General features: G+C 43.5%; 1 protein-coding gene across 6 annotated transcripts in view; it reads right to left on the bottom strand.

The window, feature by feature from the left end:
- ltbp1 (latent transforming growth factor beta binding protein 1) overlaps positions 1–15,183 on the bottom strand; it is a 116,229-nt gene that overhangs the window by 30,350 nt on the left and 70,696 nt on the right. For 4 of the 6 annotated variants that reach the window (XM_071481568.1, XM_071481570.1, XM_071481572.1 and 1 more), the window contains exons 7-11: positions 14,213–14,514; positions 13,267–13,369; positions 12,089–12,148; positions 7,663–7,785; positions 3,629–3,796 (exon numbers count right to left, since the gene is read on the bottom strand). In XM_071481568.1, coding sequence (XP_071337669.1) covers positions 3,629–3,796; positions 7,663–7,785; positions 12,089–12,148; positions 13,267–13,369; positions 14,213–14,514 — 756 coding nt within the window. The remainder of the gene's footprint in view (positions 1–3,628; positions 3,797–7,662; positions 7,786–12,088; positions 12,149–13,266; positions 13,370–14,212; positions 14,515–15,183) is intronic. The other 2 variants (XM_071481573.1, XM_071481574.1) reach the window with 1 other exon arrangement.

The raw sequence follows: 15,183 nt of genomic DNA, 5'->3' as shown, positions 1-15,183 counted from the left end.
CGTCTATACCAGCCTGTAATGTTTCATGTTTGCTTAAGTGTGAAGCTTCTCTATAAGTTGTGTTAATCAGGTTTCAGGGTGGGTTCAGGCCTTTGCTGCACACAGCTTTAGCTTTGGTGGGACTGGAGTTTGGTTATTTATGTAATTTATTGAGAAATTCTGTCTTTCTCAAAGACCCAGACTCAGAGCTTCAGTTTGACTCAGAGGGATGACTCAGTGCTGGCTTCAGTGCTTTTTGGCACAGTGGATGATTCTGAGAGGGAAGAATGAAACTATCAGAAAAGTATTTGCAAATCAGAAAACAATGTCCTGTCTGTTAAGACACCATTTAGCTCAGTGCTAAAGCAGTGAAACAATACTCTGAATACACAGGCACTAGTTAAGGTTAATATCTGGAATCAAATGACACTGCTGTAAATCTTTATCATTTTGATCTGATCAATAACCTGAATGAACTGAGCAGTGACTCCAGCTCTTACAGTCATAATGACCTACTTTAGTGTAGTGTGCTGGCAGATCTCTGGGAACTGGCAAGACACAGAACCTGGAGGATCTGAGACAATCATTTCTACTTAAGTATCTGGAGAGGCATCCAAGACTGTGTTAGTGGTGCACAGAGTTCAGGCATCGACAAAGACAAGACTTATGCTTGTTCCCAGGCTACATAGCCTTTCATAATGGAAAGCTTGGCTCATGTTCATCAACACACAAAGGCACAATATGTTCTGTGAAACTGTGAGAGTCTGTCCTTCCTGAAACAACTACCCCACAGTCTGTGCAAGCATCACCTACAGTTACCTTTTGTTGTCAGGCAACCTCTAGTAAGAGCAAAGGTGACATAGAGGTCGCCATTAAGTACTGATGATACCAAACGGTCTCTGCTATGTAGCAGCTGTAGGTTTGTGAGGACACCAATGTCCTCTGTGAGAGTCTGTAGTCAGTAGTCAGTCAAATCTATAGTCAGTGTTGTTTCTGACTACAGGTTGGACAAAGGTCCAGTACACCTGTAGCAGGTACTCTCCTATGGATCATGTAGGGACTTAAGGTTGGAGGACTTGTTGAAGTGTAACCATGAGAAAGCAACAAACCTCACCTGTTCTAAGTATTGCTATGAAAGCTATGAAACAACACTGGCAATATTGGTAAAGGAAAAAAAGGGTCAAATGTCAAAAGAGGCATTATGTGATTCTGACCATTTGACCATTTAAACTGACATGAACTGAAGGAACAGAACCCTTCAAACCTTTTCATCTAAGAATCTCAGATCTCTGTAAAATAAACAAACTCAACAATCTGGAGTCAGTGCTGATGGACAACTTAATACCAAGCACCAAAGGTTGTTCACACTGAACAGATGCTCAGCTACAGTAGTAAACGCCTGGTCAACTGAAAACTGAACTTCCCCGTGCTTCACTGTGCTGAAAGACTCTGTTCATTGATGAACTAATAAAACACTCTACACTCACCTGTACACTCACCTGTAAACACCCACACAACTCCGCTCCCCATCATCTTTACATCAGTTCATTCACATATCAGTTAACCACTTACACTGTTTTACCCTGATGGTCTGTTCTGTTATTCTAGTTTTTCTCTACATATATCATGTATATTACATCTGAACCTCCACAAAATATACTGCTGATAAAATACAAGGTTTAACAGAAGACATACCCAAACCTTTTAAACTCCATTGAAATGTTTGGTCATCTTAGGGTTGAACCTGGCTGCAAATGAACTACCAGACTGAACTGTACTGACATGAAGAGCTGAGTGGAAATAAAGATAAACAGGAAAGTAGAAAGATTAAGTGTGAAAACAGCAGAGGCTGCTAATATTATCTAAAAGCACTAAACACTACCGCTCAGCCAAGCTGCTAAACCCATGGAGAGAGACAGTGTCAGGATGAAAGAGTGGGAGACATGGCATATTTTTATTTCTTTCCTTTGTGTGCAATTCCAAATTCACGGTCCTGACAGGTGAAGTTAACCTGTTATAATAACAGGTGTCTTTGATGGATGGATTAATATACCAGATATTAGTTCAATACATATCTCATTAATGTCACTGATAGGCTCTCACTCTTATTAATGTGTTTAAATTTACAATGATGACTTTTATTCTTCTGTGTTACATCCTCCTGTCTCAGTTCATGCTAAACAATTTGCATAATATTTTATGGAGACTTCAACCTGAGTTTCTCACCATGAGAAAAACTCTGGTGTACAGTCAAACCCTCCTCTGAAGATCACTCTCTCTATATTGTGTATGATTTTTAATCAGATCACATTAACTTTAAAATAACACTTGTTAGAATTGTTCTGATGTCCACATTATTGTTATACTGTTAGTTATAACAATGTGATGGAATCAACATATTAAAATTCATTCACAGAAACATCCTCCTGTGTCCATGTTCATGAACAACAGACTGAAGGCCTCTAATGACCAGCCCCTAATGTTCATTATGTGATACTGGGTGTTTGAGGCAGACACAAACACTGTGACTCAAGTTTAAAGTGGGTCCATCTATCGTCCATCACCTTATCCTACAGCTGTTTTCAGCCCTCAGGTGGAGGCAGCAGTGACCCAGGTGAGCCTGTGCTGATAGACAGCAGCTATCCCGTGGAACTTACACAGGCTAAAGCTAAATGCTAACACCAGCACTCTATCATGCTGAAAATGACAATGCTAACATGCTGATGTTCAGCAGATACAATGTTTATATGTTAGCTTAGCATGTTAGGAGACTGTCCTCCTGTCTGGGTGTGAGATGATCTGTCAGCTTTGTTTCTTTTAACCACAGCTGGTCCTCTACCTAAACTGCATGTTTATTATTGTTACCATGATGACAGACATCAAGCACACCTGCCACAGGTACACTCATATAGGTTGTATTATTGTTACCATGACAACAAGGTCCAGTGTGGCTGACAATGGGTCATAACGTACGAGAGCAGGGACAAGTGACAGCTGAGGTGGTACACCTGAGGATGATGTGATCTGGTTTACAGATGTTTGGTCTTAAAATACTGGATAATATTTAAAGTGACAGTTGTGTCAGATGAAAAGATGACAAGTAAGAGGATGATTCAATTCATCCTGAGGGAAAATCCATCCAACAACAAGTCACCCTGCAGGTGTTGTTCACCGTCGTACTTTGGCATGTTAGCATGCATGAATGTGTGTGTCACATTTAATGTCAGTCTATCCAGTTGTCAAATAGTTTCAGTCAAAACCAAAAACCATAAAATCTCATTGTGGGTCATCAGTCATTATGATACATCGCTGAGGAGCCATGAATGTCTGAACCAGGTTCAGATTCATCAAGAAGATGTTGAGCTGTTTCAGTGGATAAGTAAAAACCTGCTGCTGACATCACTAAAGCTCATTCAGTACCTCACTGGTACTTGACTGCTCCTGGTTAGTTAACTAAGTCCTGCAGAACACTGGTCTGTTGGACTTCAGCTCTGTCAGATCACTGAGGTTGAAACCTGCCAAATGAACCTGTAAGTTTGTTGAATAGTGTTTGGTATAATGTTCCCTCCTCACAAGAGAGAGAACAAGAGTTCTGGGCCTTTAGTTCTCACTGAGACAAGATAAATGTCTGGCGTGGCAGGGGCCTTACCTGTTCCTGGAGAGGGGCATTTGTCGCAACGAGGGCCCCAGGCTTTGCCCACACTGCAGCAGCAGAGCTGTTTGCTCAGCTGGGCAGAAACTGGGTGCAAACACTGCCTCCCTGAGCTGACCAAACGGAAGCAAGCCCCCTTCTCCTCTTGGATGGCAGGCGTGTTGGCTGAAGAGGAGCGCAGGAGGTGCACAGAGAGGAGGAGGAAGTGGTGCACCAGAGTGTAGGAGACACATACATGTGGGAAAGAGAGGACAGAGAGTGGAGAAATAAAGAGGTCCCCTTCACCAGAGCAACCGTCTCACCTGTACACAACTGGGCCTTGAAGACAGTCTGAACTAAGACAACACCAGAGTGCATAAAGAAAAACACAGGTTTTACAGTGAGAAGTAAGGCAGCACAAACAACTACATCTAAACTATTAAAGCAGAAATACATTCAAACACAACAAAGCACAGACCACATGTTTTCATGCACTAACACAGTCAGCGTCGGCTCAGCTTCATGCAGCAGAGTTTTACACATCCTACAGTTTCACTTTTTACCATTTACCTGAAATAAAACGTTTCAATTACTAATTAATACTTCATCACCAGATTTCTAATCATCAGGAATGATTGAGCCACACAGGCAGTTGAAGTGATTATCACTCATTATATATGAATTTCAGAAAACTGTTAACACTATGTTGTTATCCACCTTGTTCAGATGCGTCCATGTGTTGCTGATCACATATTTACAGTCAGTGTGTGACGAGGCTGGAGTAGGTGGAGAGAAGTAGCAGCATGTGCTCAGCAGACGACCCAGATAGCTAATTAGCTTAGCTGGCTGAGAGACAACAACTGAAGGAGATATCCACACTGACACTTTATACAACTGCACTAAACACTGACTGTACAGGGTCCGGTATCCACAGTGCCACACACAGTAATCACATGTGAACAGCATTAACACTCTTAACTTTAACTTTAAAAGAAAACTTCAACATTATAAAATAAACTTTAAAGGCGTGAGATGAGAAAACTCACACCATCAGTCTAAGTAACGGACATTGTGTGTTCATATACACCACAAAAACAAGACCACAACCAGACTAAAGGCTGTGTGTTAACAGTCCAAAGCTCCTGGTGCAGGTAAATTTAGGACACATCTAAATGACTGTTGTTGTTTTAACGGTGAAAAAAGAATCAGTGGTCTGATAAGAGCTCTACAAAGAGGTAACAGCAAAAATCACAACGTTGGACTTCTTTTATGTTTATCATGAGAATTGTGAATAAAGCTTCAGTTCCATATGAAACTGTGGACAAATTTTGTCTAAGTGATGAATGGGAATTTACCAGGTAGTATAAAAAGAAGCTTCTCTGCAGAGCCTCGTTCATGTCCAGCACACATCCATGACAGATGACAATGTTGTGCAACACACAATATGTCACAAAGAATGCTCCAACCTTCTGAGGTTGTACTGTTCCACCTGACTCATCAAACATCTGAAACTCATTATCAGCTCACTCTGCTTGTGTGTAATAGACACGTGCACCTGTCCATGTAGGAGCATATCCTTTCGATAATTCATCCTTAAAATACCAGTGAAATAGTGCACCACTGACTTCAGACCAAGTTTTTGTTGGTCAATCACTTTGTGCTGACTCAAGATAGCAATACGTCAACAATGCACCTGACCACACCTCATTATGAGACCAACACGTCCAGGGCGCTAAGATGGTTGCAAGTGTATTCCCTATTTAAACAATGTGGGCGCTGGACAGGAGAATGACAACTGTGTCAGTCTGAAACTAGAAAAGATGTGCTGAAAAGTTGTGTCACACTTTGTGCCATTATAAGAGAGTCTTAAGAGTCTACAGCCACACTAACAGCACCATGAGGCTGTACAACCAACTGACCAACCACCCGACCAACCAACTGACTGTCCAACCACCTGACTGACCAACCACCCGACCAACCACCTGACTGACCAACCATCCACCTGACTGACCAACCACCTTACTGACCAACCAACTGACTGACCAACCATCCACCCAACTGACCAACCACCTGCCTGACCAACCAACCACCTGACTGACCAACCCACCACCTAACTGACCAACCACCTGACCGACCACCTGACTGACCACTCGACTGACTGACCAGCCAACTGTCCAACCAACCAGCTGACCAACCACCTAACTGACCAACCAACTGTCCAGCCAACCAACTGACCATCAACCGACTGACAAACCACCTGACTAACCAACCAACTACCTGAGCAACCAACCACCTGACTGACTGGACTGGTTTATGTGCTGGAACAACAATTTGAACACCCACTCGACTGAACCACCCAGTGCTTCTATGCAACATCTCCCTCTGAAGTTCAGGTTGTCAGATACAGATCTTGAGGTGTTGGTAGGGGTACTGATCTTTGGACAGAGTTAGCTCTTCAATTACTTATGCTAAGCTAGGCTAATTTTCTCCTGGCTCCAGTTCCATACTTACTGAGACTAGGGACACAGGATGACACTTTGTTTTTGAGAATGACTTTTGGGAACACCTTTGCTTATAGATGTAGTTAGATAACATGTCATTAAATCTAATCCATATCTAATCCAAGGAGTACTCTGTGAGGAGCTGTTTCATTTCAGATTTAATAGACAGTGGACAGATATTTGTGTAAATTTACTTCATCAAGTGAATCCTCTCATCATTACAGTTCTATTATGATGATCTCACTTGTTTTCATTATCAGACCTACAGCAGTGGTTGGCAACTGGCTACACAAACAGTCACAGGCATCACTGTAGTCACTGCACAGATCTCCAACAGTTACCCACAGACTCACTTCCTCTTTAGTGTTTATGCCTACAAAATAAAAGCATAAGAAAGTTTTTTTTTTAATTGCAGCAATGCTTTATTTGAAGCTATTGTGAGCTTTTATTATGAAAAGTTCTGACAGGAAGTTCCAATGGTTCAGTTGCTTGTTTAACAAACCTCTGACATAGCGAATATACAATGTGTGATATGAAAAAAATACGTTTGGTAAATCAGTAACCATGAATGTGGGCCACAGATGATCAGCTTTTATCAATCAATTTCTTAAATTAGCCTTTGATTATCTTCTGGCTGCCATCTAATGGATTAGAAAAACACTGGCCCGAGGCTAAACTTAATAGGCCGAACCCTGACCCACACAGACTCCATCCACTCGACCTAGACCCTGACAGGTTGACTGCAGACAAGACCCTCATACAGGTCCATCAGTGTTAACCTCTGTTAACCTGCATTAGGCCACAGTGAATATAATGATACAGTGTGAAGATTAAAGACAAAGTAAATCTGGTTTGTTGTGTTTGTGCAGCTGTTGGTTGTAACAGGTTACAAGTCTCCTTGTTCAACTCTTAACATCAGTGGTGGTGATGAATGGACACTTCCTTTCATTAGATATACAGAGAACCGAGACACAACAACCCAACTCTTCTGCACCTACACCTACACACACACACACACACACACACACACACACACACACACACACACACACACACACACACACACACACACACACACACAGCCGTCAACACGCAGGGAAAGCAGGAATCAACACAACTGATAAATCCTGATTCAGACTGGTTGATCTTCGTCTCTCCTCCTCCTCTCCCCCCTGATGGGCTCTACCCTGTGTTAGATGCTGGAGTGGGAGTCTTGACAGCATGCTTTTATCCATGCATTTTTTTCATATGCACAAGATCACAGACACTTTAGTTTTAGCAGCATCAGCAGCCCTTTTTAGCTTGCTTGTACTTTGAGCAGGCGGCATAGAGAAGTCATGAAACAGATATTTCCCATGCCCTATGTCGTCATGTGACATCACATCACACTCAAGACAGTTTCTCTATGGGCAGATCACAGACCGCATGCAAATGGAAAGTATTCTCTTCTGCTTGTGCTCAGTTTGACTCTGCTGGAGGTTCTGAGGTTGATTAATCATGAATGAGGAAGTGATGAGGTAATACAAACTGAAAGAAAATGTTAGATCTTACATATGCATGTGGTGAGTGTGGGGTCAGGGACATAGCCAGGTTTACACATGCACCTGTAGCTGCCCACGGTGTTCACACAGTTTCCATTGGGACACACACCCTGCAGCTGGCACTCGTCCAGATCTGTGGAGTGAATGAGACAAACAAATCAGTCCAGACAGGTCACACACATCTCCACTGCTGTTACTGTTAAGTATGAACCAGGTCTCCCTGAATCTGTCTCTGACTGTGTATTATAAGTCAGCTGTCTGTCATGTTGTAAGAGGGACTGAGTCAGTTCAGCAGGCATCCATCTAAACTTCCCTATCACCACTTTTTCTGAGCTTTTCCTCTCAAGCTGAACACAGACTGTGAAGGAGTGAGTGCACCCACTGTGTGCTGTGCTGCTAATAGACTGAATCAGGGATCAAAACATTAGAATCACTCAGTTTTAAAGGTCCCTCCAAATACATAGACAAAGTCTTATCTGTCCTGGATTCAATCCAATCACATAAGTACAGAACAAATAAGGACAATATGCAACAAATATAAATAAGATGTTGAAAAGTGCAGATATTAAAATCATTAAAATCATTAAGTCCAGAAAACTAAAACCAGTTTCAGAAAGCAGTATTACACAAAACCGTCACCTTCCACTATGAAATTAATTAAAAATGAAGAGAAATCCAACATTTAGGTATCCTGCAAACTCTTTGCAGACAGACAGAGCTGCAGTAGACGGGGCAGACACACAGTCAATGCGTCTCCAGTGTTACAATTAACTGAATGTGATAATAATGAACTGGTGTTGCACATCATATCATGTTGGTTACTGTGAATATGTTAGATGTGAAGTTGTTCCAGGTCGACCCTTTATTTCTGTCAACAAATCCAGACAAATCATGTGTCCCACTAACAGGAATTGTGTGTCAGTCTCACTGTTGCACTGGGTGACATGTTTCTTCATCACCATCAACACACACTGTAGTTTATTTTGAATCAGCCCCCCCTCCCCACTCCAACAAACACACACACACACACAGTTCTGCTGCCAGATACACTCACTACAGCACGAGATGTGGATTAATCCGCTGCTGAAAACAGTCCGAAATAAATTCACTGTTTCCTCCTGTTAGAATGATGTTTTCTGAAAACCACAGTGACCAGCTGTTTCAGCAAATTTCTGACCTTATCTATTTTAAAAACAACTATGTGCTTCACTTCTACTACAGTAAGAACCAGTCACATATGAATCAAGTGGCAGTAGAGTATGAAATCTGCTGATACAGGTCAGGAGCTTCAGTCAACATTATTATTAACATTTACATTATTTTTTCTTTTATCATCCTCCTCTTCTGGTTCACTCCCATCAGCCTTTCAGGCACAGCAGTGTGAAACATAATGACAATGTTTACATGCTGATGTTTAGCAGGTGTAATCTTCACCATGACCATGTGTTTAACATGCTAACGTTTGCTAACTAGCACTAAAACCAAAGTACAGCTGAAGCTGAAGGGTCTTGTATTGGATGTCACTCTAATCTCTCCAATAGTCGAGACAGCCTCAGGCCAATGTCACAGTGGAAGTAGAGAAAAAGTCAGGTGGTCACCAGAAGCATTCAGGTTCATCATCTGGGGACCATGAAGATCTCTACTAATGTCATGACATCACTTCCTGTAGTTATCAAGATATTTCACTTAAAACCAAAAGTGTCAGCCTCAGGTGGAAAAGACAGAGGATCACCACAGTCATTAGTGTTCAGAGAGAACCATGAGTATGATGTCAATCCAGCATAATAAAGATGTGTTCACTGTAGACAGCCCATCCATACAGTCACACTGCTTCCATATGTCCTTTGTTTTCTGTTCCAGTTCACAGCTTAAACTCAGCTGTGAAATGTGTCAGGTTTTACCCATCAGGTTCCTCCAGTGAGAACACACTTGGCTCCTGTAACAGACTGTGACTCATGTCTCTGTCCCACTGTGGCTTCCAGTTTATAGGTGAAAGGGAGCACAAGCTTTTCAGCCAGTATGTTTTAATAGGCTGTTAACAGCCACCTTGGTTGGTCTTTTATTAGTGTGTTTCTCTGTCCTCTCCTGTTACTAAAACCAGAGACTTTTACTGCCACACAAGCTTCAGTCAGATCCCAGCACATGACAGGAAACCTGGTACATGACATGAGAGGATGTCACATCATCTGCTGCGGACAGTTATCACTCACTCTGCAGTGACGCTTTTTACCAAACACATAGTACATGTAGTGGACTGACCGTGGTGGACTGACTGGTGGACTGACCATGAAGGACTGCTATGGGGACCACCAGCGCAAATCCTGGTTGGCCAGTGGACCGTCAAAACATCCAGAACGTTTTCAAGTTTTTACCCCAAACAGGTCTCCACTCTATCACAGGGCTGACATACAGACACACAACCACTCACACTCACATTCACACCTATGGCAACTGAAAGTTACTAGTTAACCTGCAGGATTCTGGACTGTTGGAGGAAGCTTGTGAACCTGGAGGAAACCCACAGAAGCATTGTGCTGCTCACAAGACACTTACATGAAACACTACAGGTCTTGTCACATGTTCTTCTTTTTGAGATGATGGACCATGTGTCAGAGTAAACATGAAATTTAACAGGTCTCAAATAAAGTTGTTAAACTATGAAGAGGTCAGTGACATCATCAGCTGATTTACCTGGTAGAGGTCCAACCCACACAGTTTATTGTTTTTATTCAGGTCCACCTTTCCAGTCCTGTTATTACCAGCTTCATCACACTATTTTCATCTGCTGGTTTAATAAAGAACTTGATGCTGCTGTAAATCTGAAAAGTCAGAACATCACACAGAGGTCTGAGTCTGAGTCTGCAGGCCAAGGTGAAGGGAATACAGGTCAGGAGCTTGGAGGATGAGGAGCCTGGAACCTTCCTCACACTGACACATGAAACAAACAGAACTGTCAGATCTCCATCATCTTCTCCATCATCTCAGCTTTGACTGGATCTGTTAATGACCTCATCTTCTCCTACAGGTTTTCAGAGACTTGACCAGAGAACCAGGTCCACCAGGTCTTCATCCAGTGAAACAGGACATTTACTTCACAGAGCTGGATGGAAACACAAGACAGAAACCTGCTGCTGCTCTCTGTACCAGAGCCAAACCATCAGACAGCAGAGTGCTCACAGTTCAATAATATATATGTTAAATATGATAATACTATACTAATCAGGAGGGAAAGTGGTGTACTGTTAATATTTGACGTGAAGCTGTTTTATTATCCCACAAAAAGAAAGAGAAAAAGCTCTGAATGTGTTTTAAACACAGAGTCCAAGTCAAACAGGAAACAGGTCCAAGAGAAAAATCATCATAATAATAATAAGAAGAGGATGTGGTGGATTACACACACACACACACACACACACACACACACACACACACACACACAGTGTACTGGTTTTCATGGTGAGTCCAGTGCCCTCTCTTGCTGCTGTAAGGAACCACGTTATTGTGGGGTCGACTTCAACAAGCAGCAGGAGACACAACAATCTCATCTCAAAGGCCATTTAGTAGCTAATCTGGATCCTTCAGCCACAGAACATGGTCTTCATCAGCAGATGGACTTCAGTTTGCAGCAGGCAGTTCTTCTACCATTAAAAGACAGTTACACAGTTTTTATATTCGTATCAGATTGATGAGCCTGACATTTGTTCAGATTAACACTGTAACTCTACCTGAATCTGATTTGAGTGACAGGTGTCTATTGGTTAGTTTGGACCTGTGCTCTCTGAGATTATCTCTCCACAGATGAGTTATTTCCACCTGGTATTTCAAGAGTCTTGCCTGTTTATAATCTGACACACTGTGGTTCACACTCTGCCACATTCTGTACATGCCCCTGTTAGTCTGACTGCATGTGTTGTAGGTTTCCAAGACCAGATGCAGACTGAGGTCAGGTCCTCTTCCAGCCTGCAGGGTGGATGAAGCTGTTTGGTGACGACCAGTGTGTCAGTCACACTGTAATCCATCTGTACTTCTGATTTACACCCAGGGTGCACGAAGCAGCTAAAAGCTCTGAGAGCTGTCTCATGGCTTCAGGAACTGACTGAACCCTGACTGTTGTCTCCAAAGACCCAACTGTCCCTGAAGAGGCCACACTGTCTGTCATGTCTCCATTATCAGCCTGTGTTAGAACTCAGACTGACCACGTCCCTGATAAACCAAGGGGGGCTAAGTCTGATGATGATTATGATGCTCTAGCTTCACAGGTATTAGTCTTCAGGACAGGTGCATGATGAACAAATCAAATGAAAACCCATCCAGTAGTTGATTAGACACTTAAAACCACAGCATCAACCTCATGGTGGAGCTAGAGGAAAAGTCACAAAGTCATTGCAATCGACCTGATACCTGAGACAGACCCACATCACCAGCACAGCTCTTACCTTGGCAGTAAGAGCTGTTGACTCTCTTGTAGCCCTGAGGACAGTCGATCAGAGGGATGGCTGAAGACAGGAGCGAGAGAGGAGAGAGAGGGAGAGAGAGAGAGAAAGAGAGAGAGAGGGAGACATGAGTCACTTCAATCAAACATTAAGGACTGATGAGAATATGATCAGGTGTCCTCTCAGCTGTGATTGTCCTCTGTCAGTGCGGCAGTTTGGTTTCTGTCCACAAAGCATTTTAGAATTTAAAAATCAATTTTTTCTAGTGGAACCTGAAGTGAGCAGCAGCCTGTGTTAATTTTCATTTCATCACTCTGAGACCATGAATCGGTGTCCTGACATCCTGTGTCTCAGTCGATGTCAGAGGTTCTACAATGATCACCCCTCTGCTCCGTCCCATTGTCTCCTCACAGTCACTTATTCTGTGTGATTTTCACCTGTGTGATGTTATTCTTTAATTCTAGATTATATTATTGAATATCTCTTTGTTTCAACAGTATTTCATGTTTCTGGGTTCTTATTATTACACATGTTGTTTTATTTCTTATTAGTTATTATTCTTCAGTACCTGCTGTTATGTAAAATAAAGTGTATCATAACAGAAACAGGAGTGAGATGTGCGTGAGTCAGCTGCAGGGTGCAGGGTGCAGGCTAGAGATTGGAGGCTGTCTCATGCTGCACCGAGGGTGGGGGGTGGGTGGTGGTACCCAGGCACCTGAAAGCTGATTGGTATCAGCTCCACAGGAAACAACAGGAAATAACAAGGCTTTGTTTGTCTAATGGATAAAAGCAGTTTATTTCCCAGCTACCAGCGGCTCCATGGCACCGTGGTCCACATGGGAGACCCTGTGCCATGGAGCCGTGATGTAAAACTTTAAACGGAGTCAGTGTAAAACAGGAAATGTTGTAGGGAGCAGAGAGGGGCCGACCTCTGGGTTCTACTGAAACATCATCCTCCTGGTGGTTATGAGGCAGGAGGCTGAGACCTCTGATAGACACACGCTGAGCAACATGTTGAATGAATAACAATGCATTAGGTACAGTACAGGTGTACAACATGATCTGTGATCAAGCTGCTAAAGATTTGAACACTCAGAAACTGCTCACTTCACACAACTACAGGTGCATCCTGGGATATAAGTAGGACACCTCAGGTGTCCACACAGACCAAAGATACTTACATGGTTTCTTTGGACACTTCTGACACTTGTGGAAACCCCAGGATGTCCCAATGGTCCCACAGCACTGCTCCTGCTTAGTGAGACCTGGCAGAGCCTTCCCACACTGTTGGGAGGCGGGAGGAGAGAAGGGACAGAGGATGGACGGAGAAGGGACAAAGAGGGAAAGAGGATGGGCAGAGGAGAGACAGAGGAGAGACAGAGAGGGACAGAGGAGGACAGAGGAGCACAGAGGACAAACAGAGGAGGACCAAGGAGAGACAGAGAGGGACAGAAGAGGACAGAGGAGGACAGAGGATAAACAGAGGAGGACAGAAGACAAACAGAGGAGGACGGAGGACAGTGAGTTATTCTTTTAATATAAGAAGTTACATCTGTCACATCCACAAAAAAATTAACAACACTGCAGCCACGGACGTAGAACATTAGAATGTTGCAAAAACTACAGAACAAGTTGTAATTAAAGCTCAGACAGTTGACTGCAGTGGTCATGGTATCAACCTTGACCCAGTGAGTCAGGAGGTCAACTTCACTCATCCCATCAGTGTGTTCACGTTGTCCTAACACACTGATCTTCACTCAGGTGTGACTGAGTGTGTCTGCCTCTCTACACATGTTGTGTTTGTGAGGTGGTTGCAGCAGAGTGTGGTGCAGTGTGTCATACACACTTCATTTATTTCACCAGTGTGTGTGAGGCAGGTGGTTGGAGAAACTATCAATATTAGCTGTTGCATGAATGGACCCATAGTGCATTGATTCTGCCTTGCTGCCTGATGTCATCACTGCAGGACCTCAGTGGAAGGGGTCACGTTAAAACTGATGAATTGTTGCTTATTGAACTTTACTGCCACATTGTAGGACTTTGGTTTTACAGTGGTTGCTATGACGCTGGCAGTCATGTGACCAGCCCAGTGTCTCTTGCTCCACCAGAAGTCATATGGTCCTGTACCTGACTGCCTGTGGTCTCCTGGAAGCAACGGCCCAGCGTGTTCTTGGAGGTGACCGGCTGGTACTGAGGGACCTGGTAGCCGTGCTGGCCGGGGTAGACTATGTTGTAGCCATGGTGCTGGATCTTCTGGCTGCTCTCTGTGTGGTGGTAGGTGTAGCTGGTGGATGAGGAGGAGCCAGACTGGGGAGCTTTCAGCTGGTGTCCATTGTTGTGGTAGTTGTCCAGCTGAGACACCTGGTGGACCTGGACCGAGGCCTCCGGGGGATGTTTGATGTGGATGTTGACGATGCTGGGGCTGAAACCTGGAGACACAGGACAACATGAGTAAGACCACTACCACACAAGAGGGACCTCTGAGGACGGTGACCGTGCAGCGAGACATGACTGCAGGTTGACAGGCGAACTGGAACCACCTGAACCACAGGGGGGTGTTGTTTGTTGGTGGGTATTACTGGAAAGACAGAAATGATTTCACAAATGAAGATTAGTTTCCTCATCAGGAGGAGAACCACTCAGTCACCTCCGTACAAGACAGAGAACCGTAAACATCTTTCTGCTGTGATGCTGCTGTGATCAAAACACTCTATGAACTGACTTAGACTTGTTAGTTTTATAAAAATGCTAGTTAGTTTCCAGACATACAACAACTGTGAAGCTCTCCTCAACATGTTTCTGTCTTGTAGCTGCCAAGTGGCAACCCACCGTGACGTCACCCATTGGTTTGCAATTTGTGAGTTTGCAATTTGGCCACCGCCATCTTGATTTTTTGAAACCAGAAGAAACAATATTTGGAGAAGAGGGTTGGAGCTGAGGAGGAGCAAGGGGTGGGGCTGACCTGAGAGCTGAGGTCACTATGCCCACCCACCTAAACTGTTGACCTGACAACAGCATCAATCTTTCGGCTCCGCAGCGCTGCTGAATCCGAAGTCATTTTCCATAAGTCGAGGTAAACTTTATTACGAAGTGTTAAA

Source organism: Trachinotus anak, unplaced genomic scaffold (genome assembly GCF_046630095.1).
Source record: "Trachinotus anak isolate AG129_WGS33_773 ecotype Australia unplaced genomic scaffold, CSIRO_AGI_Tana_v1 ptg000007l, whole genome shotgun sequence".
Classification (NCBI taxonomy): Eukaryota; Metazoa; Chordata; class Actinopteri; order Carangiformes; family Carangidae; genus Trachinotus; species Trachinotus anak.
Note: the sequence above shows the minus strand (reverse complement) of the source record. Positions and strands in the feature narration are given on the sequence as shown.